This window comes from Schistocerca piceifrons, chromosome 3 (genome assembly GCF_021461385.2).
Source record: "Schistocerca piceifrons isolate TAMUIC-IGC-003096 chromosome 3, iqSchPice1.1, whole genome shotgun sequence".
Lineage (NCBI taxonomy): Eukaryota > Metazoa > Arthropoda > Insecta > Orthoptera > Acrididae > Schistocerca > Schistocerca piceifrons.
Genome location: NC_060140.1, coordinates 893,890,034 through 893,903,577, shown reverse-complemented (window position 1 = coordinate 893,903,577; position 13,544 = coordinate 893,890,034). Strand labels below are relative to the sequence as shown.

The 13,544-nt window shown below is 41.2% G+C and overlaps 1 protein-coding gene across 4 annotated transcripts in view; it reads right to left on the bottom strand.

The window, feature by feature from the left end:
- LOC124789781 (heterochromatin protein 1-like) overlaps positions 1-13,544 on the bottom strand; it is a 154,578-nt gene that overhangs the window by 38,592 nt on the left and 102,442 nt on the right. For all 4 annotated transcript variants that reach the window (XM_047257248.1, XM_047257246.1, XM_047257247.1 and 1 more), the window contains one exon: positions 6,140-6,262. In XM_047257248.1, the coding sequence (XP_047113204.1) occupies positions 6,140-6,262 (123 nt within the window). The remainder of the gene's footprint in view (positions 1-6,139; positions 6,263-13,544) is intronic.

Genomic DNA, 13,544 nt, shown 5'->3' with positions numbered 1-13,544 from the left:
ACAAAAACATATTTCCTGTGCCTTATCTTTCCAGTCTCCCACCACATCCCAAAGTCCCACAGTCCGGCCACATAAGAGCATTCCTCTCATAACTCAGTACCGTCCGCGACAGGAGCAACTGAATTACATTCTCTCCCAGGGTTTTGATTACCTCTCATCGTGCCTTGAAATAAGAAATGTTCTGCCCACTATCCTTCCCACCTTTCCTACAATGGTATTCCGCCGTCCACCGAACCTACACAACATACTTATCCATCCTTACACAATCCCTTTCCTCATGGCTCATATCCCTGTAATAGGCCTAGATGCAATACCTGTCCCATACATCCTCCTACCACCACCTACTCCAGTCCGGTCATTAACATCACATATCCCATCAAAGGCTGGGCTACCTGTGAAACCAGTCATGTGATTTACAAGCTAAGCTGCAACCACTGTGCTGCATTCTATGTAGGCATGACAACCAACAAGCTGTCTGTCTGCATGAGTGGCCACTGACAAATTGTGGCAAAGAAGTGGCTGGGTCACCCTGTTGCTGAGCCTGTTGTCCAAAATGATGTTCTTCACAGCTTGTGCCACATCGATCCTTCCCACCAACACCAGCTTTTTTGAATTGCGCAGGTGGGAACTTTCCCTGTAATACGTCCTATGCTCCCGTAACTCTCCTTGTCTCAACCTTCGTTAGTCACTGTCCTCACCCATCCAGCCCCCTCTCTGTTCCCATTCCAGCACTACTTTTTATTTCTCTCCTTTCCACTAATTACCCCCCCCCCCCCCCCCTCCCACTTTCTCTTCTGCCCTCCGCCTAAATTGCAGCACTTCAACTGTCCATCACCCCCACCATACTATCCCTCCCCTCCCCTCCTCCTTACCCCCACCCAGTTGCCACTCCCATCATGCACTGGTGCTGCTGCTCGCAGTGTGGATTCAGTTGCCTGAGACTGCAGACGTGTGTGTGTGTGTGTGTGTGTGTGTGTGTGTGTGTGTGTGTGTGTGTGTGTGTGTCTTGCTGACAAAGGCCTCAATGGCCAAAAGCTATAATTGTGTGAAATCTTTTTGTTGTGCCTATCGCGACTCAGCATCTCCGCTGTATGGTGAGTAGCAACTTTCCTTCTCTAGTATTGTTAAAATTCCATCCTGGATTTTCCATTGTTTGAAAAATATGTTGTGTGCATATAATGTATATGTAATGAATATGGCTTTCAAAAATGAAACTTTCTGTTGTATGTTTAGTTATGGTAAGTATTTGTAGAATATTTCATTTTGCTTTCCATGTACAACAGGGACGGCCACAGCGTGCCAAACTGCATGCGTGTACGGATGTGCTGCACACGTGCCGTCCAGGGCTCAGTCCGCCTCGCCACTATTCGGCTTTCTTCGGTCTTTCGCGGCACTGCTCGGCACGGGGCGACATTAGACTAGCTATGCGATGCGACGTCTTTTCATCCGGCACAGGGTGCATTGGTTGATTCGTGGTGGCAGCCATGTTCATTCCTCGCTATTTGTTAGCGATTCGTAGCAAGTTTATAAGTACTGTACAGTGGTTGTTGCAATGGAACACACGCTCACAAAGAGGCGGGGTAGTGACACAACGTCACGAGCCTTCAGAGCTGAATGGGAATTGCAATATTTTTTCGAAGAGAAGGATGAAAATTCTCAATGTCTATTATACAGTAGCATACTCGCTGGGCACCACAAATTTGCGATAGAACGACATTATAACACCACGCACAAAGGACTTAATGATTTAGTTGGGTTGATAGATCAAACAAGTTGGCGGAATTAAGACGACGTAGTGTTATGCAGCGAGAGGGACCGAACGCGAGTACCACTTACAAATCTTTGTGTTTCTGATGTTTGTATTTGTACATATTTGTCGTTAGAATTCAAATTTAGAGTTCACTCAATTTTTGTTTCCTTTTTTTAACCGGCAACCGAATGTAACCACCTGCCTTAAAGAGCAAGCTACAAAATAGCACTTAAAATTGCAAGAGCGAATAAGCCTTTCACTGATGGTGATTTCATTAAAGAGTGTATTGTTGAGGCGGCGGAACTCTTGACACCACTGGAAGCGAAGAAGTTTAGTGAAATTAGTCTTTCCAGACAGACAATAGCTCGCCACATAGCTGGTATGGCAGCAAATGTCTACAGGCAGTTAATTGATAGTGCCTGCAAGTTTATTGCATTCTCGATTGCTTTGGACAAGTCGACCGAAATTTTGGACACAGCACAACTAGCGATTTATGTTGGTGGAGCCGACATAAATTTGCAGGTGACGGAAGAACTGTTAGATTTAGTATCAATGAAACACACAACGATGGGTACCAACTTGCTAAAAGCAGTTGAAGAGGCAGTTGAAGCCGTTGGCCTGAATTGGAAAATGTTAGTTTCAGTTACCATGGATGGAGCGCCAGCAATTCAAGGTGCTCAAAATGGGCTTGTAGCATTGTTACGTAAAAAACTAGGATGATCGACAGAAGATTTGTACGGAATTCATTGTTTTGTACACCAAGAAGCTCTTTGTGCTAAGTATGCAAAGTTGGAGCACTTGATGAAGTTGGTAGTCACCATAGTATATTTCTTGAAGTCGCATGGCTTAGTACACCATCAGTTTCAACAGTTTCTCATGGAACTGAACGAAGAGTACGGAGATGTTATTTACCACTGGGAAATATGTTGGTTAAGTCGAGGATCATGCCTCGAAAAATTTTTCAATTTAAGACTTGCTGTTGTCTAGTTCCTGAAGGAAAAAGGAAAGGCAGAGCCAAAATTAGAAGATCCAAAATGGATTGCAGACCTCTCCTTTTTAGTTGATCTGACTGCACACTTGAACGCTCTCAATAAGACTTTGCAAGGTGAGTAGCAGCTTATTTCTGATCTGGTGAAAAAAAAGTGGATGCATTTAATAAGAAACTCGCATTGTGGAAGGAACAACTCATGAAAATGAATACCGCCCATTGCCCTACGCTCTCTAAAGTCAGAGAGAATGCAACTTCTGATGAATTCGTTTCTGTGTTGGAGGAACTACAGGCACAATTTTCTAAACATTTTCAGGACACTGCCAGTTTGACATCTGTTTTTGAACTATTTTCTAGACCCTTTGCCGGTTCAGTTGAAAGTACTCCAGTGCATTTGCAAATGGAATTAATCGATCTGCAGTGTAATTCCCGTTTAAAGGACAATTTTTTTTACGTAAAAACTGTCCAGGAATTTTACGAAGGTTTTCCTCGGGAAGTTTCCCCGTCTCCACAACGAGGCTGCAAATGTTATATCAGTGTTTGGATCGACATACGTGTGTGAAAGGTTTATTTCGATTATGAAACTAAATAAGTCACGATTACGTGGCAATCTGAGTGACGAAAATGTGAGAAACTGTCTGCGTTTGTCCGTGTACCATCAGTTTGTGCCTGATATGTACTTTATTATGTCTACAGTGAACCAAAAATAATCAAATTAATGGTGATAACTGTGTTGTATTTGTCATATGTTTTGTTGAGAATAGTAGTTTTGCAAATTTTGTACAGTAGTTCCAGAATATAAAATTTTCTTGTTTCACATGTAGTTGGAATCACTTAATCCACATCATACTGCATGCTGTAGACTACTTTCAAGTCTATTTCTATATCTCAGCTTAAATGTTGTAAGAATTTTACGAGTGACGATGTGAGAAGCACGATATTGTTGGTGTAAAGCAGTTTCAAACCCAGCGTTATTGTTATTTTTCTGTAGGTGTACGAACAGCCAACAAAGATTCAGTATTGCTCGACATGACGTGTTGTACAGAGCTTAATATCATCAAATGTCGTAATATGAAACTAAGCCACATGCTAGCAGGGTGGTGTTCCTTATGTGAATGCACTTTCGCGTGCGGCGTGTTCGTAGTTCCGCGCATGCGCGCGCAGTCAGCTGGTGTGGTAGTGGGGGACGTGTGACGTTAGAAGGGAGCGATCCGCACGTGTGTGAAACCTCGGCATGCGTGCTGCGTTCTTGGCCATCCCTGATGTACAATGATGGAGAATATATGTTTCTCAGGACACTGGCGAAACTGGAGGACGTAAGGCCACCATTTTGACCTATAAATGGCATGGAGCCAACTACAGCTAAGTGAAACAATGAAAAGTTGAATTGTGTAAGAATAATCAGTGATTAGACTGGAAGATGAGGAATTCCTTCCTTTTTCTTTCATTGGTAAGTCTGTGGCCAGATTAGGCAACCAACACAATTTTGAATTTCTACTTTTAACTATTTTGTAAAATTCTGTTTGTGGTTGGTTGGAAATTGGATTACATAGTCAGCTATTTGCCAAATATCTGTCTATATAACCTTGTGCGGTTGTGTAATGCAGGATGTGTATTTCCCACTGCTCTGTTTTTATTTCCCTCCAAAATTTCATCCCCCCCCCTCTCCCCCCAAATATCTTTGAGATATTTGTACAGTACCAAAAATCTATAATAATAGCTCAAAGCTTCATCAACTTCACCTTATTGTCCAGTACATTCATTTTGTTAATCAGAATCTAATGGTGAAATTCAATTACCTAGAAACCGTGCTAATTGCAAAGTACCTGTAAAATAAAACTTCATTATTATGGTTCCTATGTAAACGTGTTGCTATATTTCATGTGAAGTAGATCAAATGTATATACAAATAAGAGAAGTATTCCTATAGCTAATGTTGGAGACACATTAGCAGCTTTTGCACTCATTTATTTTCAAAGTAATTAGCACTTTTATCAAAACAAACAGCATAATTCAACAACAATTACTGTCATACCTAAAAGGTCACATTCAAAAGAACCTCTCCTCACAATTCAGTTAATCACAAATGTAAATGTTTAACTGATATGAGCAAGATCTGTGTCCAAAATTACTGCACAACGTACAACTGCACAAATTACAAGTTGTAAGAGATGCCAAGTTTTATCTAAATTCCATATTTGAGAGTCTATTCAGTAACCGATTTTCAGTCATTGATTGTGAACCCTAATTGGTTTTATCAACTGTGTTAATCTTCAATAATACTTACTGTGACAATAGGAACAGGCTGAGAACTGCTTTTATTTCCAGATTTTATTTACTGTGCAAAGTGTGATCTTTTGATATGGCTACCATTTGGAAAGGAGAGTGTAATTAGGGAATATATTAATGATCTACCTGCCACATGTAGTAAACTTTGGGATCACTTCACTGTCAGGTTACTGCACTCGAGTAATCTCAATTTGGAATATAAATTGAGTGTAATATGTGGCTAGCTCTTTATCTACACAGAAATTAATAGTGAATGTGACTTGATCTGGCCATAAACCACAGGTTATTTAATAACGAAGTGCAGTTAAAGTAACTGGACTGAAAACCTCGAGTGGAACACGTCATTTACAATAGGCTACTTTAGACAACCACTTTTCAGCCAAATTTGATAGCGGCGCAGCCATCGGAGGCACATTAGCACAGGTAAATACGGCTATGCTTCAAAGACAAGGACACTACATCACAACAGGACATTTACAGTGAGAACAAAAATTCTTGAATAAATTTAAAGATGTATAATAGACTGAACTACTCGTAATGAGTATAAATTTGTTTTCATCACTAGTTATGCTACAGTGTGCCATTTGGAACTTTGCCACCTTGTTTCCAGGTCGTATTTGAATATCCAAGTTTTGTCTCCTACGATAATTTCATCAAAAAGGCAGTATCTTCTTCAATGCATTGCAGAAGGTCTTCGAAAGCACGCTCACCTCTGATTTTGGTCATCCATTAAGACCTTCAGGACAAGTTTACTGCAGATCTTTCGCACTGCCAAATCTTCAGTGATAATGGTGTACACTGTCATCTTATCAACACCAATAGTGCTCCTCAGAAAGAATGTCGCCTTCTCCTCAGTGATTGCCATTCGAGTTCCTGAAGCATCTTCATAATACCAGCATGTTTTTCGAACCTACCAGTAACAAATCTAGCAGCCTGCCTCTGAATTGCTTTGACGTCTTCCTGCCTTATAGCCACGATTCACATCCCTTAACATCAAATAAATCACAGGCAACTGAAGATTAAAAAATGTATAGTACTGGGAGGAAAGTGTACAGTTGGGCAGTAACTGAGAGGATTTGTATTAAAGCTTTGATGTATATCTCCATTTTTACCTCATATGAAGTTTCATCAGGATTAACACCATTTTCGGTTTCTTCACTGCTGACTGTTCCTTCTTTCTTTCCTTTAGCTTTTGTTCTGCCAGTCTTCACATTCTCTTCTTTGGCAGTGGGCTCCTGGAAGATACAAATGGAATGCGAAGTGTATAGAGAGTAATGAAGTACCCAACACACGGCAATGTACAACATGACACTGGGAGAAAAAGGAGGGGTGGGATAGAGGGGGGAAGGTTGAGTTAAGTTTCTTTCTGGTAGATAACTATTTCTTTCTGGTAGATAACTATCTACAACAGGTAGCAGTTTAAATCTTTTTTACGATATTTTATACCACGTGTTGTGTGTGCTTTGCCAAGCAGCATAGTTCAATTGAGAAAACAAACCATGTGCACAACGGCAACACATAGGATCTACTTTTGCTCATCTAAAATAATCATAGTATCTAATATGATATGGTTAAAAATCAATGGATGTTATCCTCAGTTTTAAAGACTGTCATGTTCACCAAGTCTATGAGGAAAATTACAACCACCTGTTGCAATGTCGCACAGACTTTTTTGCACTCACTTCAACTATGATTGTGTGGTTCAGGACACAGAACGTAAGCCATAAAAGATCCATGTGAAAATTGGTTAAAACTGCTGTTTATAACAGGCAGTTATTGAAACTCTCTATCTACAAGCACACTCTGATGTCTGTAGTGATTTAATATAGTTATGAAATACAAATACATAAATTGGCAATTACTATAGTATGTAACACACACTGGTAATAGTCCTCATAACACCTTGATAATAATCTTCTCTAAATGTCCTCAATTTGCCTGGATGCACTGCTGAAGGCTCAATGGGAAGGTTTCTGTAATACATCTTAACATATCCTGCAGAATGGTGCTTATTTCACAGTAAATGGCAGTCCTAAGTTCATCAACTGTCTGTAAATGACTGGAAAAACCCTTTCCTTCACATAATCACATAATCGATAGCTGTTAAATCTAGGGAACAGGATGGCCATCTCCCACTGGTGAAGTGAGGTATCACCTGGTTTGGAAACGATTGAGTGCAGCCATAATTCAGTGTAGTGTGTAAACCATTCACTGTCTTGTTGGAACCAGATGTTATTCTGCTACATTTTGTAGTAGTGACTTGCATTCAGTGTTGCTATGGATCCAGTGTCATCCTCAAAAAACTAGGATCAATAATCTCATACACAACAACTGCACATGATATCACAACATTTGGATTCAACAAGAGCTTTTCATGTAAATGTCTTAGATTTCCTGAAACCAGTAATGGAAGATTCGCTTATTAACATATCCAGTTGTGAAAAGTGTGCTCCATCTTATATTTGTGGTTGTTGGAGAAATTGTGGTTCTCAGTTACAGTGCGCGTCATTTATGTTGGCGGCCGAGTTTAGGTTCGTTCTGCACATCTGACGTTAAAAAATACAGTCAGCAAATGAACAGAGAACGACGTTGCCAGATCTCGACTGCAGAGCAGAGCACGGACGAGTGTCTTCTGTTTTAGAAACGTTCAGTCATAAATAAAGTAATAGAACGAAAGCAATGTCTTGATGGTTCCCACTGCTTTGACACACTTATCATTTGATTTCACAAAAACTATTTGGCCCAAAAATTAGATTTTTACACATCTTCTTGACTGATACCTTCCCCCCATAGACGACTTAATTTTGTTTCGATGTTCAACCCAGTTATTGTGCAGCATTAAATGTAGTAAACCATTGCACGAAATTTTGAAGAGTTTGCAGAGGTAAAAGTCCATAGCGTATACTTTCCGTACGGTCGATTTTAGTTGCCACAATGTTGGGAATGAAATGTGGACAAGGTACCTAAATTTCATATAAAATTTACTGTATAACAATATCTCATTTAATTTAAGTACCACATAGATGTCGTATGTAATATTGAGAAATATTCCGTCTTTCGCGACTGTAATTAAAGTTTTATTTACACCGGGTGCGTTTGGCTTTATTTTAAAGCACTTCAATCAGTCAAAGGAAGTGGGGGGAAGGTATCAGTCAAGAAGATGTGTAAAAATCTAATTTTTGGGCCAAATAGTTTATGTGGAATCGAATGATAAGTGTGTCAAAGCAGTTGGAAACACCATGTGTCAGCACAGGCGAGCAGTGCAGTGACAAAATCGCGCACAGCGCGGAATGCGGGGAGCACGTCTCTGTAGCAGCAAAAGGGTTAATGCGGCCGTGGTGGCTTTACTTCATAAACTGCGCGCTCCCCCCTAAACGTAAGCTTGCGAACTATACTATACTATGGCACTGCTTCTCTTGGCGCGTGCGTCGTGTGCAACTGGCAACGCAGCAATCTCCCGCGTTTGGGCGGGCACGCGCGAGCCGCCAAGATAAAAGAATTCAACCATAGTTATTGCAAGAATGCCAACACAGTTAACAAGTATGTTTTGACTATAAATGTCTCAACTCTTGAGCCACCTGCAGTTTACATGGATGAAACTTCAAATCATACAGTAGGTGGCTCAATGAACACCTGGGAATGTACTATCATGTCTTGCACACTTACTCCATGTTCTAACATTTTTTACCCAGTCTGATGACTTATTGTTCAAAATATCACGAATGGCTCTTCACTGTCTCCCCTGTATGGAACTACTGATCCACTGGGTGCAGCCAAAGGGTGATCACTGTTCTATTGCAATGCCTATTGGCCCAATTAGCAACTGCACACAGTACCGTTCCATGGTACATTAGTTGCTTTATTTCCTATTTAGCGATGTATGCATCTGCAGCATTCAAAGCACATTTCGTCAGGTTTGCTAACTGCAACTGGTAGATAAAATTATGTTCCACTATGCAGATCCACAAATGCACTTATGAGTGGCTTCTGGATCTCACAGCATGAACAAAAGCAATTGGGGAGAAGATGTGAAGACACAGTCTGTCATGTAACGTGTAGCCCAACGAGTACCAATAATGTCACTTTTTCTTTCTGTGTTCTTGCTACTTCTGCTCATTTGTGTCGTAGTGTTCAGCACTGAGTGATTATTACAACAGAAGCATGTGACACTGGACTTGAGAGCTGAGCAGGTAGCATCCAGCAATGCCAACATGGCTATTCAAGCCAGAACTCGCTCATCTGTTTTCAAATTGACCAGAGCTCATCGGTCCCATCAGATTAGAGAAGGATGGGGAAGGAAGTCGGCACTGTCCCGTCAAAGGAACCATCCCGGGCATTTGCCTGAAGCGATTTAGGGAAATCAGGGAAAATCTAAATCAGGATGGCCAGACGCAGGATTGAACCGTCGTCCTCCTGAACGCGATTCCAGTCTGCTAACCATTGCGCCACCTTGCACGGTAGTGATTTAGGGAAATCACAGAAAACCTAAATCAGTATGGCCTGACGTGGGTTTCAACCGTCGTCCTCCTGAATGCAAGTCCAGTGTGCTAACAAATGCTCAGTGACTTGTAGTTGCTCCTCTAGCAACTTTTCACACTCATGCAGCTGTTGCAACAGATAAGTAGGTGCCGGAAGTCACAATATCTGTGCAACAGTTAGTTCTGAACTGGTTTCAAGTGCAAGAAGATAAAACCGATAATCCATGGTGAACATAAACCATGCACACAATCAGAGTGTACAGACATAGTCACACTGCAAGTCATTCAACCAGCAATGGCACGTAAGTGAATGACCCTTCTGGTGATTTTGAAGGCTGAAAATGCAATGGCAATCATTCAAATTATGTTCTCGGCTGCAACACCAGTTGGCACAGTGGCAAGAACAGCATCAGTCTTGGTGTATGCAAATTGTACCAATTTGCTCATCAATCTGAGCATGAAGCTATTTCCAGTTCCAGCAACTTCAGAAACAAATAAATGCAGAGCAATCTAAGGCTTTTCTCTGGTTGGGTGTGAGTGCATTATGCCTGACTGTGTGATTTTCAGTTGGTACGCTGCAATCGTAGTTCACATCCAAGTCAGGCTCTGAAGTGGCCATAACCATGCTCGATTCAGATCTGACATCACAATCTTCATCTCACAATACACCAAGAGCTTCAAGAGCATTAGATAACTCAGGGCTCTCTGTTCTCATCTAATGTCAACAGCAAAAACTTTTTTTGGATCGATTGCTTCTTGAGCGCCCCTAAGACGTGTGCCATTGTTGACGTAAAAGATAATCTTAGTTTCAAAAAGAACGGTATAAATGGGGCAGTTTATAGGCGCGGTTCTCAGCAAATTTGTCAATGCTTGTATGTGGTGTTTTCAGCACTGCTGAGATGTTCCTTTTCCACATCTGCCTTTTGTCATCTTAAAGGGTGATTTTGGCACCTTCAGTGTCACCCGTGACATCAATTCTTCATCAATGGGCTCTGATCATGGGTTTTATAGACTGGTCCTTAGCTTGCTGCAAACTTTGCGAGGCACCTGTTCTCTCAAGTTTCCTGGTCTTTCCTCACATTTTTCAAAGCTGCAGGAGCCCAAAAGGCTTGTGTCCAGCACCTGTGTAAAACAAAGCGACCTTACTTGGCCTTTCTTTATTGTAAATTTGTTCAAAAATGTAGTCTATTCATGAGATGTGACTTGAGATTGCAAACCATCACAACTGCTACTCAAGTTGTGTGCCATCAAAGAGCTTCCTTTTTGGGCCTCCTTTTTCTTAAGCTGTTTCTACAGACAACTGAGTATTTTTGTTGATTAAATTTTCTAAGCTTTGGTTATATTTTTTGAAAAGTAATTTATAATACCAATCTCGGAATCAGCTGACTAAATGTCCATCTCAGCTTGCTATAGCTTGACAATTCCAGGATTACAGTAACTGAATACTGACTTGTCTGCTCCACTGAGGAATCACATGATTTATTTTTTAGCGCTCTATTTTCAGAACTGTTGTATTCTTGCAGGTTTCATGAGGAAAATGAAATATGCAGAATTTATTCCCTTTTCTGCAAGTCTTATGACGATTTTGTATCTGATACTTCTTTACCCATTGGTGTAATTGTTCATCATGCTTCGCAAGATTGAAGCATCACCTGCTCAGTGTACGCAATTACAACAGCAGAACACACGTCAGGAGTATCTTCAATCCAGATAAGAATGTGAGCATGCACTGAATCCCTCATTTGAAATACAAAACAGCTGAAGTAGTCAACGACATGTCTTTTCAATACATTTGTCTTCAAAATTTTACTGTATTACTGCCGTGGAAATGTGTTGATAGAGATAGCCTATCACTATTAACAGAGGCAATTGTAACAACTACAGAGGAATATCTCTCGAGCATTGCTGGAAAGGCATATGCAAGGATAATCCTGAAGAGACTGGAAACCTTGGCTGCTCGAATCTACTCTGAGTCACAGTGTGGATTTCGAACTGGCAGATCCACAAGTGACATGATATTCACCTTGTGCCAACTACAAGAGAAGTGCTGCAAACACAGAGTGCCATTATATGTGGCTTTTGTTGACCTCAACAAAGCCTTTGACACCGTCAGTAGGGAGGGACTCTACAGCATACTGGAAAAAATTGGATGTCCCCCAACTTTGCTGTCTTTAATAAGATCTTTTCATGATCAATATGCGTGGCTCTGTAATCTCCGATGGCAGTACATCTAAACCACTCAGTATGAACTGTGGCGTAAGACAAGGCTGTGTGTTGGCACATACACTTTTTGGAATTTTCCTCTCGGGTCTGCTCCAAGTGGCTTTCGAGAATTGCAATGTTGGAGTACATCTGCATACTAGGAAAGATGGAAGGCTTTTCAATGCCAGTCTTCTGAAGAGTAAGACAAAGCGCTACGAGATAGTCGCTCGTGAACTCCTGTATGCTGATGATGCTGCAATTGTTGTGAACTCCGCAGAAGAGCTGCAAGAGCTAGTATCAAGATTTAGTCATGCATGCCACCTATTCTCGATGAGTGTAAACAGCAGTAAGACCGTAATTATGGTTCAGGGTACTAACACAAAGCCGAATATCACACTAGATGGCACTACTCTGCAAGTCGTAGATAACTTCTGCTACCTTGGATGTACTATAGAATCAAACATGTCTGTTGACAAGGAAATTGATGCTCGCATTGGAAGAGCTGCGACAACTTTTGGCAAACTCTCTACACGTGTTTGGAAAAACAACAAACTCTCTTTGACCACCAAAATTCTTTTATATGAAACTTGCGTCCTCAGCATCATTTTGTATGCATTGGAAACATGGACTACCTATGCCAAACAAGAACGTCGCCTTAATGCTTTCCACATGCGGTGCCTGAGATCCATCCTCGGCATAACGTGGAAGGACAGAGTGACCAACGAAGCAGTGCTATCTAAAACTAACTGCAACAGTATTTCAGCTATCTTGAAGCAGAGACGACTCCCCTGGCTGGGACATGTCCACCGTATGGATCCTGACAGATTACCACGTGAGGTGATGCTTGGAGAGTTCTCTATAGCCAAAAGACCTGTAGGACATCCTGTATTGAGGTTCAAGGACTCCTGTAAACGAGATATGGAGAGCTTTGGAATCGACACAAACAGATGGGAGGCATGGGCTAGCATGAGACCAGAGTGGCGTGATGATACATCATCTGGAATGTCGAAGCATGATGAAGGCTTGTTAGACAGATTAAGGCAGAAAAAGCTTTGCAATGCTACCACTGCTCCTGCCTCAGCAGCCAGATACACTTATGACAATTGCGGCAAGAGATGCCGTGCTGCCATTGGCTTGACAAGTCATATGAAAAAATGCAACCCATAAACACACAGACACTGCAACAATCATCTATCAAGATGTCATGGCCAATATATATATAACTATTAACAGGAAATTAGTCCAATAATGCATTCTTTCATCCAATGTCAGATTCATGTGTGTTGTGTCACTGACAATACTGTCCAGAACTGAGGGGCTGCTCATGACTTCGAGGCAGAGAACGTCATTAGAACTGAGAGTGGGGAACCAGAAAGGAAGACCTAACTGGCTGACTACTGGGATGAGAATGCTTGACATTCTTCTCCAATAGCTCACATAAGAGGGCATATTCTTGAAATACGCACTCAGTTCTATGAACTTCATGATATCTGATGATCTAGCATGCCACAATGCCGAGTTTTTCACGACACTGACATTGGAATTCATGATCTCTTTCTCAACGCTTCTGTGAGCATAAAACGTGTTCATTCAATCAGAATCTTTTTTACTGTTGCCGTAACACTTGGCTGGAAGTACTCATGGGTCGTCACAGATTTTTCCTATTCTTCTACAAATCTATTAGAACACTTGGATAAAGATGAGAGAATGCATATTCTTCCACATTTTTTGGCGTGATGATAGCAATGTTTTTCTGTTTTTTTGCTGTATGAAAATATGTCTACGTTCACACTCCTTTTCTTTGAACACTCATTCAATGACTGGTGGCTCGAATTCT